The sequence below is a fragment of the Oncorhynchus gorbuscha genome, linkage group LG18, assembly GCF_021184085.1.
Source record: "Oncorhynchus gorbuscha isolate QuinsamMale2020 ecotype Even-year linkage group LG18, OgorEven_v1.0, whole genome shotgun sequence".
Taxonomy (NCBI): domain Eukaryota; kingdom Metazoa; phylum Chordata; class Actinopteri; order Salmoniformes; family Salmonidae; genus Oncorhynchus; species Oncorhynchus gorbuscha.
This window is the reverse complement of record NC_060190.1, coordinates 53,311,195-53,330,760: the sequence shown is the minus strand read 5'-3', so window position 1 is coordinate 53,330,760 and position 19,566 is coordinate 53,311,195. Positions and strand designations below refer to the sequence as shown.

The window sequence follows — 19,566 nt, the reverse complement described above, 5'->3', positions numbered from 1 at the left end:
TGCCTAGACCAGCTAGGTAGCCTATATGTAAGGTACTTGCATGTTCATTGAGAAGTTAAATAGAAGTTAGTAGGGCCTGTGTGTGGTTAAAACACACATTGTTTTTTTTGCCCTAATGCTAAACTCCAGTGTGGAGTTACTGTACATCATTTTTTCAGGAACTCTGACTAGTGCCTACAATATGGCAGCAACTATAAAGATTAGCTTACATCATCACACAAAACACTGTTTTTTTGTGCCAATGCAATGTCTTTATTTTAATTTTATTTAACTAGTTAAGTCAGTTACGAACAAATACTTATTTACTGTGATGGCCTACCCCCCCGGCCAAACCCTCCCCTAACCTGGATGATGCTGGGACAATTGTGCGCCACACAATTGATCCCGATCACAGCCAGTTGTGATACAGCCTGGGAACGAGCAAAGGTCTGTAGTGAAGCATCTAGCACTGCAATGCCCTGCCAACTCCATTTATACTTTACAAATGACAAAGAAGGTTGTATAGCCTTCAATAATTATTTTTGAGAACGTTCGTTCAAATTGCCACAGGGTTTTATTTCAGCTGTTCAGAAATATGAGGTAGAGATGGACTACATCAGGGGTAGGAAATCCTGGAGTGCCACAGGTACTGCAGCATTTTGTTCCAACTAGGCACCACACCTGACCAACTGAGCTAATTGATCAGTTCAGTGATTGACCAAATTCAACACATATGGACTTCCAGGTTGGTTACATTAAAATACAAGAAGTGCCTGCAGCACTCCAGGACCAGGTGAGTCAAGAGAGAAACGTAAAGGGAGAGGGAGTGTGAGCAGCTGAATGTGATCCAGATCCTTAACCTTGATAAAGAGGATTCCAGAAGGGCGGGCGGGGCCGAAAACTCCCTATTTGTTGGATATTGTTTTTCCACATTGCTTTAGCGTAGTTGTCAATGCCAACAACTGGATGCTTCCGATTTTCAGGGATATAGAACTCAAATGTGTTCTCCAGCGCTCTCTAGGCAGTGAAACTTTTGATTCCATTGGAGAAAAAAGACACCAGAAAACAAATGTTCTTTTCTTTAGCATATCTTTGAGATGTAGTTTTTGTAGAAAACTGTCACCATTGGCTATAATAGCATTGCCTTAATAATCCTCAAGGCAGAGGTCTCCCATGCCTTGAGGCATCACCAAACCACTGTGAATTTAAGCAGTTGAGGATGAAAGCAAAGACATCTCAAATGTTCCCAGAGTGAAAGATAGTGGCAGAGGTACCAAGAGTTCGAGGTTTGGCCTTCTGAAACTGAGTGATTTCATTTCTTGGCAGGGAATTCATTAAAATGATAATTCTTATTTATGAAGCCCTTTAAGAAATTGAAATACTCTCCATGTACTGCCTCCTATTAATTAACTTTTTCCTCTCATTTTCTTTCTTTCTCCCTTCTCCTTTTTTTCTCACATCCAAGTGAACTTGGCACACTAATAGGTTATGAATAATTCTGTTTCAGTTTAGACGGCAATTAGCCACAATGCCAGAGGCCATTCTTCTTCTCCTCCACCAGTGGAGATTTAATACCCAGCTGATAGTCCTCACACTTTCCCCTGGCTGTATCATTCATATATCTCCACCACCACCACCACTCCTAAACGATTAAGGGGTTAACTTGGGCTGAATCCTCTCCCATTGATAAAGATCTGTTCATTTACGTCTGTGAAGAGTTAATCCGGTTCGGTATCTCAGGTTTATTGAATGGTTTTATGTCATTCTGGGAAAGTGAAGGTCAGCGAAGGAGCTATGAGAACCAGAAGTAGTCTTTGGGTAAACCTGCAGCTTAATGTCAACAGCCATTGGCAATATGGCAAATAAACAAAATATGCTAATGGTCGAACCATGTCCTTGTGTTTTTCTTTGTCTTCTGTTTGTCCGAGAAATATTACTGTTGATAATTAGCGATAGGCTGTACATAAGAAGACTTGCTGCCGGGCTTTAAATGCCAGTGAGCCAGCTGTCATTAGAGAAAGTTACACCAACAATTATGCCAAAGAGTGAGTGAGAAAAGCAGCTCCTCAGGTCACTGGCAGAAACATGGGAAGAAGAAACACGTCATTCTCCAAAATAGCAGTGAAATGGGTTTGTAATTATACAGAGAGCGGATGGGAGGACAGGTTCAAATCCTGGTCTTCACAGTGTTCTCAGAGGCAGCATTAGAGAGAGGAAATGTTCAGGTTATTTTGTCTTTCTTTTTTGGCAGTCATGTATCCTGTTAGTAGGGAACTTGGGGTTCAGTAGGGGTAGGTGAAATTGTGTTACAGTTTGATATAGTCCAATCTCCAAAAAAAACAGGGCCTCTGCTGACACATGCACTCATTATCACACTGAGACAGAGTGTCATCCATCAAACTTGCTGAGCACACCCTATGAGAAATGTTCACTACAAGTCAGAGAAGGGGAGCTAAGAGTAATGAGGATGATTATGATTATTAGCTTAAACCTGATGATTCTTCTTCTTTGTCAAAACTTGACAGTTCTACATTTTTACAACTGCATTCAGTTCGGTAGAACAACTGTCCGTAGTGTGTGTCAGTAGTGCATGTCAACTTGAACCTATTTGACATTTCCTCCAGCCTGTCCAACTACTCTCATGGCTGTCTGTCTGCTACCTTCACTCACAAGAAGTGCTGAGGTAGATTTCTTGTCATTTTTTTGCTGCTTTAATGTATTTCCATAGAACAGAACATGTTGATTAATGTTGCAGAACGTCAGAGTAGAACAGAGCTAAACAGTTTTGCATATTCATAGTCACGGGCTGACTACAGAGTATAAATTACTTACACATAACGGTGAGAAAGACATTTCCCGATGCCAAGACCACCTTTTCTCTCGTTGCTCGGTCGTAGATGCCCACGTGGCACTCATAAGGCCCATTGTCCGAGATCCGAACCTCCGGGAGCCTGCAGACATATGACAGAAAAAAACGTAAGTAAAAACATACACAATAATAAAACCTTTTACACTACCGGTCAAAAGTTTTAGAACACCTACTCATTCAAAGCATTAAAACAGCCAAGTGCAGTCGCAAAAATCATCAAGCGCTACGATGAAACTGGCTCTCATGAGGACCGCCACAGAAATGGAAGTCCCAGAGTTACCTCTGCTGCAGAGAATAAGTTAATTATAGTTACCAGCCTCAGAAATCACAGCCAAAATAAATGCTTCACATAGCGCAAGTAACAGACACATCTCAACTATTCAGAGGAGACTGCATGAATCAGGATTTCATGGTCGAATTGCTGCAAACAAACCACTACTAAAGGACACCAATAAGAAGAAGGTACTTGCTTGGGCCAAGAAACACAAGCTAAGGATTTTTGATTCCAACTGCTGTGTCTTTGTGAGACACGGTGTGGGTGAAGGGATGATCTCCGCATGTGTATTTCCCACCGTAAACCATGGAGGAGGAGGTGTAATGGTGTGGGGGTGCTTTGCTGGTGACACTGTCTATGATTTATTTAGAATTCAAGGTACACTTAACCATAATGGCTACCACAGCATTCTGCAGTGATAAGCCATCCCATCTGGTTAGGGCTTAGTCCCACTATCATTTGTTTTGCAACAGGACAATGACCCAACACACCTCCAGGCTGCATCAGATGACCTGGCCTCCACAATCCCCCGGCCTCAACCAAATTGAAACAGTTTGGGATGAGTGGGGCCGCAGAATGAAGGAAAATCAACCAACATGTAATCAGCATATGTGGGAACTCCTCCAAGACTGTTGGAAAAGCATTCCAGGTGAAGCTGATTGAGAGAATGCCAAGAGTGTGCAAAGCTGTCATCAAGGCAAAGGGTGGCTACTTTAAAAAATCTCAAATTTAAAATATTATTTTGATTCGTTTAACACTTTTTTGGTTACTACTTGATTGCATATGTGTTATTGCAAAGTGTTGAAGTCTTCACTATTATTCTACAATATAGAAAATTGTAAAAATAAAAATAAATAAACACTTGAATGAGAAGGTGCACTAAAACTTTTGACCGGTAGTGTACATTGATTTTATTTCATAATACATTATTTTCTCAGACAGGAAATAGTTTGAACATATTGAAGTAGAAATCAATATTGAAGTGGAATTCAGTTAATTCATTCCACTTTTAAATTGCATGGCTGTCCTTCATAGTGTTCCTGCTTTTGTCCCTAGGGAATGATGTCGAAAGGAGGTGAACAACAGACATGCACATGTCAGAATACAACAATTTTGTTCTCTTGTTGAAATTCAGGAAGCAATAATTTGACCAAAACTTAATTCTTTTTTCAGGAGCAACGCCTCCATGTTAGTTTGGAGAAATGAAGGACAGCAAATTATTCAGGCAGCCAGCAGATTACCAGGAAACGGCCATTTTTGAAAGGCCTGCGAGCTCAATCTGTATTCTGTTTCCGCCTAATGTGTCAACAGCGATAATCAAAGTGAGACACCACCAGTCGCATTTAGGCCCTGTGATTCATTTCCACAAAACGGGAACAATTGTCCTTGCCGCCCGGCTGTTTCAGAGGGAGACCTCTGTTGGAACAGCGGCAGGGCACTCGGAGCACCGTAGCTCTGATGAGTTCAGCAGTGGTGTGTGTGTGTGTGTGTGTGTGTGTGTGTGTGTGTGTGTGTGTGTGTGTGTGTGTGTGTGTGTGTGTGTGTGTGTGTGTGTGTGTGTGTGTGTGTGTGTGTGTGTGTGTGTGTGTGTGCATGTGTGTGTGTGTGTGTGTGTGTGTGTGTGTGTGTGGGGGGGTAAAATGAGATAATTCTGTTGGAGAACAGTCAACCCTGTGTGGGGCCATCGTGCACCCTTCCCACCCTCAGCCTGTATAGAGCACACGTCCACAATCACTATGGAGGAGCCCCATGGGTCAACGGTTGCTGATGCTGACTGATAGAGACTCAGTGGCAGTCACATTCTACCATAAACTATGCATTTCTAATCCTATACCTAATCTCTTACATGACATGGCTGTTTTAATGCTGAATTCAACAATGACCTCCAGCTTCAAAACACTTCACCAACATGATAGTCACACAATGATTGACTGACAGCAAGCTCATTTATATTGAATGGGGGCAAAATGGGAGTCCACTGTGCATCTCACACACATTGCTCTCATTCAGCCACTCATTTTTTCCAGCATGTCAGATCACATCAATCAATCAAATGTATTTATAAAGCCCTTTTTACATCAGCCGATGCCACAAAGTGCTCTGGATCCTGAGCAGATGTCCCTTCCACTGGAATTTGTTTCACAAATTAATCCTGATATAATATCAATGTTGACCACAAAAAAAATGCTTTTTCCTTTTGGAGTAGCGTGCAGTTTCACACAATAATTCTAGTTTCGAGGGCACTTTGACAAACTGTGATTATGACGATTTGATGAGAGCCCTGGCACCAGTGGTTCCTATGTTGGCATTATCCTTGCATCCCTCTTAGTGTCTTGGCTCCACTAGCTGTGCCAGCCAACTGCCATGTGACTCTAGTCCAGCACATCTCTTCTTCTCTTTGTCTTTCTCTCTCTCTGTCTCTGTCTCATTTATCCATCTGTTTGTCTGACTCTCTCTCTTTTCCATCTGTCTCTATCTTTTCCTGTCTCTCTGTCTCTCTGTCTCTCTGTCTCTCTGTCTCTCTGTCTCTCTGTCTCTCTGTCTCTGTCTGTCTGTCTGTCTGTCTGTCTGTCTGTCTGTCTGTCTGTCTGTCTGTCTGTCTGTCTGTCTGTCTGTCTGTCTGTCTGTCTGTCTGTCTGTCTGTCTGTCTGTCTGTCTGTCTGTCTGTCTGTCTGTCTGTCTGTCTGTCTGTCTGTCTGTCTGTCTGTCTGTCTGTCTGTCTGTCTGTCTGTCTGTCTGTCTGTCTGTCTGTCTGTCTGTCTGTCTGTCTGTCTGTCTGTCTGTCTTTTCCGTCTGTCTATATGTCTGTCTCTCTGTTCCTTTTGTCTTTCTTTTTGTCTGTCTGTCTCTTGGTTTGTCTGTCTGTCTCTCTCAAACACCACTGATACTGCATTACGGGTACAGTGTTTTTTTTAAGTATTTCCCGAATCCCTCCACCCTGTCATGGCTCATTTATCAGCAACTAATAAAAAGCTGATTAACACTAAACCACACCAAGGTGAGGGGCTGCAATACAATCTGTGTGTGTGTGTGTGTGTGTGTGTGTGTGTGTGTGTGTGTGTGTGTGTGTGTGTGTGTGTGTGTGTGTGTGTGTGTGTGTGTGTGTGTGTGTGTGTGTGTGTGTGTGTGTGTGTGTGTGTGTGTGTGTGTGTGTGTGTGTGTGTGTGTGTGTGTGTGTGTGTGTGTGTGTGTGTGTGTATCTTTTGTCCCTGAAACTCTAAGAAGTAGTTTACCTTGAAACTTAGAGGTTCAGGGAATCAAAATAGTGCATTAGTCACACATTGTTGTCATTAGAAATAGTATCATTAAGAAAAAAATGACTCTCTCTCACAGGACAGTCAAAACAACATACTACACACTGTTCACAATATAGAAACACCCATGTACACACACACACACACACACACACACACACACACACACACACACACACACACACACACACACACACACACACACACACACACACACACACACACACACACACACACACACACACACACACACACACACACACACACACACACACACACACACGGATAGGATAGGATCAATGGCAATGAGGCCACTCGGAAGAGCAGCAAAACAGCAAAGAAAGGGAGAGGAAAAGAGAGAGAGGGAGAGTGAGAGAGAGAGATCAATCCTCCCTGGGGAGTAATGACTATTCTGTTTAACTCTGTGTTTTCTTCTGGCAGCCCTTCCTGTGCTGTCCATGCCTGGAAGCTGTGCTGTGTTACAGGGACATGGAGGTGAGAGAGAGAGTCATCCTGACAGAACACTGCACAGAGTGGTCCCTGTTAGCTCAGCCAGACAATCTCTGCAGCAAATCAGCTAACGTGGTGTCAGGAACTGGGCTTCTGCTTCGCTGTGCTCTTCTTACCCTTAAGTGCTGGAGCCTTGTATCTCTGCATTAAGGCTGGCTAGGGGGAGGATTGTCTGATGTAAGTATATGAGAAACAGAGACTGTTAGCCTAGAGGACAAAGATATGAAGAGACTAGAAAGGTGTGTAAGGCACTAAGGCAGAGGCATACTGTGTCTCCAGTGTTTCCTCTGGAGAGGAAAGTCCTATTTTAAACACAATGCCATTGATGTGAACACTCTGATTCTCTGTGCTGTGAGAGGGGGATGGCTTTGTAGGCCACTATGGTTATGCTGGTCTGTCCCAAGCCTGTGTTTACACACAAAGCTGTATATTGTTGTTATCCATAGGCCTGGATGGTTGTCTGGAGCCTAACCCACACAAGAACAGAGGAAGATTATGAGAAGACAGCTCTTAGACAAGATGGTGCAAGGCATGGAAAGATAGGTGAAACAGCAGCAAAGGGTCACAGAGAAGCCTCACAACACTGATTTATTTTCCTGAGTGAGAGTCTTTCTGTGAAGCCTGTTGAAGAATGACAGCGGGACTTGCCCTTCAAATTTAGGAATGGGGAAAAGGTTGTATGTCTAACATTGTGACTCCTATTAAATATTCACACTGATGGATTACATTTTTAAACATCTTCAACAACTTATTTTCCCTCAGTAGTATGGGAAAGTCACATGGAGGGTTGCAAAGCTACTGGTAATTTACCAAAATTGCCAGAATATTCTGTAATGTTGTAATTAACACGTAATCTATCGCAATTGAGGTAACATTGGGAACTTTTGACGGAAGCTCTGGACTGGGAACTGTCGCCGAAAGCGCTGGACTGTGGAGGCGCACTGGAGGCCTGACGCATGGGACCGGTACAGGTGGCACCGGGCTGATGACACGCACCTCAGGGCGTGTGCGGGGAGGAGGCACAGGACGTACTGGACTGTGGAGGCGCACTGGAGGCCTGATGCGAGTGGCCGGCGCAGGATATACTAAGCTGTGAAGGTGTACTGGAGGTCTGGGGCGTAGAGCTGGCACAAACGCGTCTTGGCTGGATGCTCACTTTAGCCTGGCAAGTGCGGGGCGCTGGCAGAGGACGCACTGGGCAGTGAAGGCGCACTGGCGACACAGTGCGTAGAGCCGGCGCAGGATATCCTGGACCAAGGAGGAGTACTGGAGACCAGGAGTGCTGAGCCGGCACAACCCGTCCTAGCTCGATGCTCACTTTCGCACGGCAAATGCGAGGAGCTGGCACAGAACCCCCCGGGCTGTGGATGCGCACTGGAGACAAATTGCATATCTCCGCAAAACATGGTGCCTGACTTGTCCCACGCTCCTCACGGAGAATGTCTTGCTCCAGACACCAAAACATCCACTCTACCTCATCACTCCCCTCAACTATCTAACAATACTCATCGTTCAGTCTATCCCAATATTCCTCTTAGCTCTCATATTCGCCCCTCGGCTTTGCCGACCAACCCAGAAAATTGGGGGGGCTGCCTCTCGGGCTTCCGTCATGGTCGTGAACCTCGGAGTCGCCGTAGATCCTCCTGCTTCTGCTTCCATGGAAGGCTTTCGTCTTGTGCCATTATCTCCTCCCAAGACCAGAATGTCTTCTCCTCCTGGCCACACTGCTTGGTCCGTTTGTGGTGGGATCTTCTGTAACGATTGTTATAAGGAGTGGACCAAGGCGCAGCGTGATTTGGGTTCATCATAATTTATTTGAATGAGAACCAGTAACAAAAACAATAAAGAAAAACAAACAAACGTACAGCCTTGTAGGGCTCAAAAGCAACAATACAAAAACAAGATTCCATTTTGGAAGACTCATTTGCGAACAAGCGTCAACTTCCTGACTGATGTCTTGAGATGTTGCTTCAATATATCCTCAATTTTCCTTCCTCATGATGTAATCTATTTTGTGAAGTGCACCAGTCCCTCCTGCAGCAAAGCACCCTAACAACATGATGCTGCCACCCCCGTACTTCACGGTTGGGATGGTGTCCTTTTCTATGGCGGTATTGGAGCAGTGGCTTCTTCCTTGCTGAGCTGCCTTTCAGGATATGTCGATATAGAACTCATTTTACTGTGGATATAGATACTTTTGTACCTTTTTCCTCCATCATTTTCACAAGGTCATTTGCTGTTGTTCTGGGATTGATTTTCACTTTTCGCACCAAAGTACGTTCATCTCTAGGAGACAGAACGTCTCCTTCCTGAGCGGTATGACTACTGTGTGGTCCCATGGTGTTTATACTTGAGTACTATTGTTTGTACAGATAAACATGGTACCTTCAGGCGTTTGGAAATTGCTCCCAAGTATGAACCAGACTTGTGGATTTCTTTTAATATCCCCATGATGTCAAGCAAAGAGGCACTGAGTTTGAAGGTAAGCCTTGAAATACATCCACAAGCACACCTCCAATTGACTCAAATTAAGTCAATTAGCCTAAGAGAAGCTTCTAAAGCCATGACATAATTTTCTGGTATTTTCAAAGATGTATAAAGGCACATTCAACTTACATGGGGCTGAGTCACTGGCTTACTGGTGCTCTTCCATGCTGTCCCTGGGAGGGGTGCGTCACTTCAGTGGGTTAAGTCACTGACGTGATCTTCCTGTCTGGGTTGGCGCCCCCCCTTGGGTTGTGCCGTGGTGGAGATATTTGTGGGCTATACTCGGCCTTGTCTCAGGATGGTAAGTTGGTGGTTGAAGATATCCCTCTTGTGGTGTGGGGGCTGTGCTTTGGCAAAGTGGGTGGGGTTATATCCTTCCTGTTTGGCCCTGTCTGGGGGTATCATTGGATGGGGCCACAGTGTCTCCTGATCCCTCCTGTCTCAGCCTCCAGTATTTATGCTGTGGTAGTTTATGTGTCGGGGGGCTAGGGTCTATTTGTTATATCTGGAGTACTTCTCCTGTCTTCTCCTGTCTTATCCGGTGTCATGTGTGAATTTAAGTATGCTCTTTCTAATTCTCTCTTTCGCTCTCTGAGAGGACCTGAGCCCTAGGACCATGCCTCAGGACTACCTGGCCTGATGACTCTTTGCTGTCCCCAGTCCACCTGGCCGTGCTGCTGCTCCAGTTTCAGCTGTTCTGCCTGCGGCTATGGAACCCTGACCTGTTCACCGGACGTACTACCTGTCCCAGACCTGCTGTTTTCAACTCTCTATAGACAGCAGGAGTGGTAGAGATACTCTCATTGATCGGCTATGAAAAGCCTGACATTGACATTTACTCCTGAGGTGCTGACTTGCTGCAACCTCGACAACTACTGTGATTATTATTATTTGACCATGCTGGTCATTTATGAACATTTGAACATCTTGGCCATGTTCTGTTATAATCTCCACCCGGCACAGCCAGAAGAGGACTGGCCACCCCTCATAGCCTTGTTCCTCTCTAGGTTTCTTCCTAGGTTTTGGCCTTTATAGGGAGTTTTTCCTAGCCACCATGCTTCTACACCTGCATTGCTTGCTGTTTGGGGTTTTAGGCTGGGTTTCTGTACAGCACTTTGAGATATCAGCTGATGTAAGAAGGGCTATATAAATACATTTTCTTTGATTTGATTTGAGTGAATGTAAACTTCTGACCCACTGGAATTGTGATACAGTGAAATAATCTGTCTGTAAACTATTGTTGGAAAAATTACAAGTATATACAGTTGAAGTCTGAAGTTTACATATACTTAGGGTATAAAACTAAGCATAAGTATACAACTCAACTTGTTCGGGATAGGGGGCACTAATTTTGACGGCCGTATGAAAAGCGTGCCCAAAGTAAACGACCTGTTACTCAGGCCCAGAAGCTAGGATATGCATATAATTGGTACATTTGGATAACAGTTCTAAAACTGTTAAAATAATGTCTGTGAGTTTAACAGAACTGATATGGCAGGCAAAACCGTGAGAATAAACCATAACACACAAAAACATTTTCATGCTTACCACTATTTTCAATGGCTGTCACTTTTATTATAAGGCGAAAACTTTCAGATTGCAGTTCCTAGGGCTTCCACTAGATGTCAACAGTCGTTAGAAAGAGTTTCAGGCTGGTTTTTGCAAAAGGTGGCTCCCATTTTGGCTGTAGTGTTCCTGAGCGCGTGAATGAGAGCGCGTTCTTTGGTATTTTTCTCCGGTAAAGACAATAAAGATTCTCCGTCTTAAATTGTATGGTTTATTTACGTATTAGGATGCCTAAGGTTTGATTATAAACGTTGTCTGACTTGTTTAGAATTTTTTTTAGTAATGTTTGGGATTCATTTTGTATGCATTTTGATGGAGGGAAACTGGGTGGATTATTGACTGAAGAGCGCCAGCTAAACTGAGTTTTTATGGATATAAAGAAGGACATTATCGAACAAAAGGACAATTTGTGATGTAACTGGGACCTTTTGGAGTGCCAACAGATGAAGATCATCAAAGGTAAGGCATTTATTATATCGCTATTTCTGACTTTCGTGTCACACCTCCCTGGTTGAAATATGTTTTCCATGGTTTTATACGCGGGGCGCTGTCCTCAGATAATCGCATGGTGTGCTTTCGCCGTAAAGCTTTTTGAAATCTGACACAGCGGCTGGATTAACAAGAAGTTAAGCTTTATTTTGATGTATTACACTTGTGATTTTATGAAAGTTAAATATTTATAATTCTGTAGTTTGAATTTCGTGCTCTACAATTTCACAGGATGTTGTCGAGGTGTCCCGCTAGCAGCACGCCTTTCCCAAAGAGGTTTTAAAACTGTTTTTTTTTTAACCACTCCACAATTTCTTGTTAACAAACTATAGTTTTGGCAAGTCGGTTAGGACATCTACTTTGTGCAGGACACAAGTCATTTTTCCAACAGTTGTTTACAGACATTATTTCATGTATAATTCACTGTATCACAATTCCAGTGGGTCAGAAGTTTACATTGAAATAAAAGCAGAAATAAATAATTCTCTCGACTATTATTCTGACAATTCACATTCTTAAAATAAAGTGGTGATCCTAACTGACCTAAGACATTGACTTTTTTCTAGGATTAAATGTCAGGAATTGTGAAAAACTGAGTTTAAATGTAAAAGGTGTATGTCAACTTCCGACTTCAACTGTATTTCCGTTGTGATAATGCAAACATAGAGGGACAGAAATCATTTGATTTGACAAACATTTTGATTTGATAAATTACAGACACCTGTGATTATCTGAAGTACCCAAAAAAGCCACCAGATATCATCTGATAACATTTTATACAGTGGGGCAAAAAAGTATTTAGTCAGTCACCAATTGTGCAAGTTCTCCCACTTAAAAAGATGAGGCAGGCCTGTGAATTTCATCATAGGTACACTTCAACTATGACAGACAAAATGAGAAAAAAATCCAGAAAATCACATTGTAGGATTTTTTATGAATTTATTTGCAAATTATGGTGGAAAATAAGTATTTGGTCAATAATAAAGTTTATCTCAATACTTTGTTATATACACTTTTTTGGCAATGACAGAGGTCAAACATTTTCTGTAAGTCTCCACAAGGTTTTCACACACTGTTGCTGGTATTTTGGCCCATTCCTCCATGCAGATCTCCTCTAGAGCAGTGATGTTTTGGGGCTGTTGCTGGGCAACACGGACTTTCAACTCCCTCTAAAGATTTTTTATGGGGTTGAGATCTGGAGACTGGCTAGGCCAATCCAGGACCTTGAAATGCTTCTTACGAAGCCACTCCTTCGTTGCCCGGGCGGTGTGTTTGGGATCATTGTCATGCTGAAAGACCCAGCCACGTTTCATCTTCAATGCCCTTGTTGATTGAAGGAGGTTTTCACTCAAAATCCCACGACACGGCCCCATTCATTCTTTCCTTTACACGTATCAGTCGTCCTGGTCCCTTTGCATAAAAACAGCCCCAAAGCATGTTGTTTCCACCCCCATGCTCCACAGCAGGTATGGTGTTCTTTGGATGCAACTCAGCATTCTTTGACCTCCAAACATGACGAGTTGAGTTGTTACCAAAAAGTTATATTTTGGTTTCATCTGACCATATGAAATTCTCCCAATCTTCTTATGGATCATCCAAATGCTCTCTAGCAAACTTCAGACGGGCCTGGACATCTACTGGCTTAAGCAGGGGGACACGTCTGGCACTGCAGTATTTGAGTCCCTGGCGGCATAGTGTGTTACTGATGCTAGGCTTTGTTACTTTGGTCCCAGCTCTCTGCAGGTCATTCACTAGGTCCCCCCGTGTGGTTCTGGGATTTTTGCTCACCGTTCTTGTGATCATTTTGACCTCACGGGGTGAGATCTTGCGTGGAGCCCCAGATCGAGGGAGATTATCAGTGGTCTTGTATGTCTTCAATTTCCTAATAATTGCTCCCACAGTTGATTTCTTCAAACCAAGCTGCTTACCTATTGCAGATTCAGTCTTCCCAACCTGGTGCAGGTCTAGAATTTTGTTTTTGGTGTCCTTTGACAGCTCTTTGGTCTTGGCCATAGTGGAGTTTGGAGTGTGACTGTTTGAGGTTGTGGACAGGTGTCTTTTATACTGATAACAAGTTCAAACAGGTGCCATTAATACAGGTAACGAGTGGAGGACAGAGGAGCCTCTTAGAGGTCTGTGAGAGCCAGAAATCTTGCTTGTTTGTAGGTGACCAAATTTGACCATCATTTGCAAATAAATTCATAAAAAATCCTACAATGTGATTTTCTGGATATTTTTTTCTCATTTTGTCTGTCATAGTTGAAGTGTACCTATGATGAAAATTACAGGCCTCTCTCATCTTTTTAAGTGGAAGAACTTGCACAATTGGTGGCTGACTAAATACTTTTTTGCTCCACTGTATATTCCTTCACAATTTACATTTATATTACATTTAAGTCATTTAGCAGACGCTCTTATCCAGAGCGACTTACAAATTGGTGCATTCACCTTATGACATCCAGTGGAACAGTCACTTTACAATAGTGCATCTAAATCTTAAAGGGGGGGTGGGGGGTGAGAAGGATTACTTATCCTATCCTATGTATTCCTTAAAGAGGTGGGGTTTCAGGTGTCTCCGGAAGGTGGTGATTGACTCCGCTGTCCTGGCGTCGTGAGGGAGTTTGTTCCACCATTGGGGGGCCAGAGCAGCGAACAGTTTTGACTGGGCTGAGCGGGAACTGTACTTCCTCAGTGGTAGGGAGGCGAGCAGGCCAGAGGTGGATGAACGCAGTGCCCTTGTTTGGGTGTAGGGCCTGATCAGAGCCTGGAGGTACTGAGGTGCCGTTCCCCTCACAGCTCTGTAGGCAAGCACCATGGTCTTGTAGCGGATGCGAGCTTCAACTGGAAGCCAGTTGGGAGAGCGGAGGAGCGGGGTGACGTGAGAGAACTTGGGAAGGTTGAACACCAGACGGGCTGCGGCGTTCTGGATGAGTTGTAGTGGTTTAATGGCACAGGCAGGGAGCCCAGCCAACAGCGAGTTGCAGTAATCCAGACGGGAGATGACAAGTGCCTGGATTAGGACCTGCACCGCTTCCTGGTAATTTACTAGTAAACACAGAAAGTTTACAGTAGTATACTGCTTCTTTGCAACCCTAATCTGACTTTGACATGGAAGTGGTAATATTTCTGCATGAAGCAATCTCACACAGGAGGACATTGAGGCTACAGCTACGGTGTGTTAGCAAAGTATTCAGACCCATTGAGTTTTTCCATAATTTGTTACGTTACAGCCTTATTCTAAAATGAATTAAATTAAAAAGGTTCCTCATCAATCCACACATAATACCACATAATGACAAAGCGAAAACAAGTATTTTGAAATGTTTGCAAATGTTTTAAAAATTAAATACAGAAATAGCTTATTTACATTAGTATTCAAGCCCTTTGCTATGAGACTCGAAATTGAGCTCAGGTGCATCCTGTTTCCATTGATAATGTTTTAGATTAGTATACAAATTGATTGGAGTCCAGCTGTAGTAAATTCAATTGATTGGTTATGATTTTGAAATGCATACACCTGTCTATATAAGGTCCCATAGTTGACAGTGCATGTCAGAGCAAATACCAAGCCATGAGGTCGAAGGAATTGTCCGTAGAGCTCCGAGACAGGATTGTGTAGAGGCACAGATCTCGGGAAGGTTACCAGAACATTTATGCAGCATTATAGGTCCCCAAGAACACAGCGGCCTCCATCACTCTTAAATGGAAGAACCACCAAGACCACCAAACCGAGAAATCAGGGGAGGTCATTGGTCAGGGAGGTGACCAAGAACCCAATGGTCACACTGACAGATCTCCAGAGTTCCTCTGTGCAGATGAGAAAACCTTCCAAAAGGACAACCATCTATGCAGCACTCCACCAATCAGGCCTTTATGGTAGAATGGCCAGACGGAAGCCACTCCTCAGTAAAAGGCACATAACAGCCCAATTGGAGTTTGCCAAAAGGTACCTTAAGGGCTCTCAAACCATGAGAAACAAGATTCTCTGGTCTGATGAAATCAACTTGAAATCTTTAGAGTGAATGTCAAGTGTCATGTCTGGAGGAAACCAGGCAACATCCCTGTGGTGAAGCATAGTGGTGGCAGCATCATGTTGTGGAGATGTTTATTGGCAGCAGGGGCTGGGAGACTAGTCAGGATCAAGGGAAAGATGAACGGAGCAAAGTACAGAAAGTTCCTTGATGAAAACCTGATCCAGGTAGCTCAGGACCTCAGTCTGGGGCAAAGGTTCACCTTCCAACAAGATAATGACCCTAAACACACAGCCAAGACAAAGCAAGAGTGGCTTTTGGACAAGTCTCTGAATGTCCTTGAGTGGTCCAGCCAGAGCCCGGACTTGAACCCGATCGAACATCTCTGGAGAGACCTTGAAATAGCTGTGTAGCGAAACTCCCCATCCAACCTGACAGAGGTTGAGAGGATCTGCAGAGAAGAATTGGAGAAACTTCCCAGATACAGGTGTGCCAAGCTTGTAGCATCATACCCAAGAAGACTTGAGGCTATAATCACTGCCAAAGGTACTTCAACAAAGTACTGAGTAAAGGATCTGAATGTCAAAGTGAATCTTCAGATTTTTTTTAAAAATATTTTTAAGTTGTAAGTCTAAGAACCAGTTTTTGCTTGGTTTTCATGGGATATTGTGTGTAGATTGATGAGGGTAAAACATGTATTTAATCCATTTTAGAATAATGCTATAAAGTAACAAAAGGTGGAAAAGGTCAAGGGGTCTGAATACTTGCCGAATACACTGTATATGAAGAGCACTTTGACTGGTTTTTCATTGTTCAAAGCTTGAATCTATAACCATGACAGTGTTACATAAACTGTCAAATGCTGTGCAGATGAAGAGACAATTCTTGAATTTGGTATTTTGAATGTAGCTTAGTATATATATATATATATATATATATATATATATATATATATATATATATATATATATATATATAGTGTTTGCCATTCATCTTACATTCACATTAACATTTTAGTCATTTAGCAGACACTCTTATCCAGAGAGACTTATAGGAGCAATTAGGGTTAATCTTCTCCCATCTTTTTTGTTTTTCATCAAAGAGCCGTCAAGGTAAGGATGAGTTATGGCCTGTATCACTGTCATCTGTCAAACAGCTAGCTGTCTACTTCTAAGGCCAGGGGCAGTTGATAAAAATAAAAAAGACAAAAAAAATTACCTCCCTTTCTATTTGCAAATCTACCTGGGTAATATTGACACTACAAGCATAGCATATTCCTGATATTTAACAACGTATTAAGAAAAAATGACAGGGCATTCAATGAGAATCTGGGGCTTTCTGTGAAATTCACAATATTACAGCTTTCATTTGTGGTCACATGCCAGGGCTTTGTAGAGAACGTTTACCTCTCTCAGGTGGATATGTGAGATTATGTGAAATATCAGAGCTCTGCATCCCTCTCTGCTGTTGAACTCTGTGTTCTGCCATGGAGGAAGGCATGGGATACATCAGGGAGGATTGACTTGTCTTTGGTGACTATGGCTGTAGCCCTTTTACCTCTCTGCTTGACTAACGCCGGCTAAGCACTCTGCCAGACAGACAGGTCAGAGCAGGTACTGTCCAACTGTTCCTCATGCTGCGACTGTCGATTCAAATCCTAATGAGTGTGTGTGTGTGTGTGTGTGTGTGTGTGTGTGTGTGTGTGTGTGTGTGTGTGTGTGTGTGTGTGTGTGTGTGTGTGTGTGTGTGTGTGTGTGTGTGTGTGTGTGTGTGTGTGTGTGTGTGTGTGTGTGTGTGTGTGTGTGTGTGCGCGCGCACTTGTCCTTGTATGAGTACATGTGTAAAATAGTCCATTCCAATGATGACTACTCCCCTGAAGGTACTGTTGGATTGTCTGAGCACATCATACTCAGTCGGGAAATGCTCAGCAGCTCAGAAATAAAAGATACATATGAGAGAGGTTGGGAATGGTGGAGAGAGAAAAGGGAAGGGCAGAGAGAAGAGGGAGTGAGGAGAGGGAGGGTGGGGGGAGAGGGAAGGGGGAGAAGGGGGAGAGAGAAGAGGGATGGGGAGAGAAGAAGGGGGAGAGGAGGGAGGAGGAGAGAAGAGGGAGTGGGGGATAGAGAAGATGGGGTTAAGAGAAGACGGACGGGGAAGAAGAGGGAGGGGGTAGAAATGAGGGGGTAGAGAAGAGGGATGGGGGATAGAAGGGGGATGCGGGAGAGAAGGGGGAGAAGAGGGAGGGGGAGATAAGAGGTACTAGATGATGCAGTGTGTTAGCTTAATGGCTTCTATTACTCCTCTATACAAAGTATGAGTGCCAATATGAGAGAGGGATGGAGGGAGGCAATGAAAGCAAGAAGAGAGAATGCATGGGAGGAGAGGGAGATGGGTGGGGGAGAGGGAGGTAGATGGTTGTGGGAGAAGGTAAGGGAGTGGGAGGGAGATGGTTGGGGTGGAGGCAGATGGTTGGGGTAGCGGCAGAGGGAGGGCGAGAGGGAGTGAGATGGTTGGGGGAGAGGGAGGGAGATGGTTGGGGTAGAGGGAAAGGGAGGGGAGAGGGAGGGAGATGGTTGGGGTAGCGGCAGAGGGAGGGCGAGAGGGAGTGAGATGGTTGGGGGAGAGGGAGGGAGATGGTTGGGGTAGAGGGAAAGGGAGGGGAGAGGAGAGGGAGGGAGATGGTTGGGGGAGAGGGGAGCAGATGCCAACCGTATTGTTAAGGCACGGGATAAAGGAAGTGAGTACCCATGACTCCTCAGACATGTCATCTACCCAACCAGAGCCAGATGATTCCTCTCGCTCCATCCCTCTCTTGTACTCTGCAAACCTTGCTCATGCATAAACAGAAGGGCTCTATATTATGGGATCGGGTAGGGTCTGTATGTACGTGTGTTTGATGGGAAGGATGGTGGCAAAGGAGGTATGGAGCACAGCCCTGCATGCAGTAGTGCTGCCCCAAGCTGTGCCTAAGGTGAACCACCCTACCTGGAAAATAACGGAGAACCACACTACCTGGAAAATAAGCAGCTCTGTGGTGGGAATAATGATTGACCTGGCCAGCTGTTCAGACAGAGCTCAACAATGAAATCTACATCCTGAGCAGCAGAGTGGCGGAGTAGAGTCTCACCACCTCTCGTCCCCTCCCTCCTTCTCCCTGCCAAGACGATGATGGTGTTGACCCTCCATCGGGGTCATCACATCCATTCCCAGTATCATCCGTAACAGATGGTAGGAAGGAACTAGCAAAACCTCTGCTCACTAATTCCTAGCAACATGGGGAGTTTCTTGGGATATACTGTAGGTTAAATAGGCTTATAGTGTACAACGTAGCAGGGCAACAAACTAAATGGGAGAAGATTACATTTAAACATTCAATGTAGAAGTGATTGGTTGTGATGCTTACCGGACCGTAGATTGGTACACAAGGTCTTCTCGTTTGCGATAGTCCTCCATATGCGAGTAATTGGTATTAAACATAGCATCATAGGTGAAAATTTTCTGCTTAATGGTGCCCCCGTCTGTGACCTGTCAAGCAAAAATAGAAAGCATGAACAAAATATGGTCTATATACAGTATGGGACGGATATTTCTATATACGTGAAAGGTACGTTGGTACCACCAGCCCGAACACAGCTTGCATATGGAAAATTCAGTACCCTTACAAAAATGTACCATGGTACTACTATGGTACTTTCATTCATACCATGGTACCACTATGGTACTTGCACTTATACCATGGTATAGTCTGAATCATGGAAATGTACCATGGTTTAAGCCTTGGTACTACCATGGCACTGCCATTGTACTTAAATATTACCATGGTATTGCATCATTTATACCATGGTATAGATCTGAATCATGGAAATATACCATGATTTTAGCTTTGAATTATGATGGTACTGCCATGAGCCTAAATAATACCATGTTATTGCCACATTTTTCAACATGGTAAGATGTGGATCATGGAAATACCATGGTTTTAACCTGCATTATACATTCTACCACGGTAATGGACAATTATGATACATGGTAACAAAAAATATAATATGGTACCATCTTTATTAATTGTGCGTTACCATAGCACAATGGCAGTATAATGCATTAAATAAATAAACACCCAGAGGTCAAAAGAGGTTGGTTAAGATTATATTGATGAATTTATATACC

General features: G+C 43.7%; 1 protein-coding gene across 3 annotated transcripts in view; it reads right to left on the bottom strand.

The window, feature by feature from the left end:
• The window catches only part of LOC124004279 (immunoglobulin superfamily member 21-like), a 328,369-nt gene that overhangs the window by 104,311 nt on the left and 204,492 nt on the right, over nucleotides 1–19,566 (bottom strand). For all 3 annotated transcript variants that reach the window (XM_046313063.1, XM_046313064.1, XM_046313065.1), the window contains exons 3-4: nucleotides 18,803–18,924; nucleotides 2,812–2,930 (exon numbers count right to left, since the gene is read on the bottom strand). In XM_046313063.1, the coding sequence (XP_046169019.1) occupies nucleotides 2,812–2,930; nucleotides 18,803–18,924 (241 nt within the window). The remainder of the gene's footprint in view (nucleotides 1–2,811; nucleotides 2,931–18,802; nucleotides 18,925–19,566) is intronic.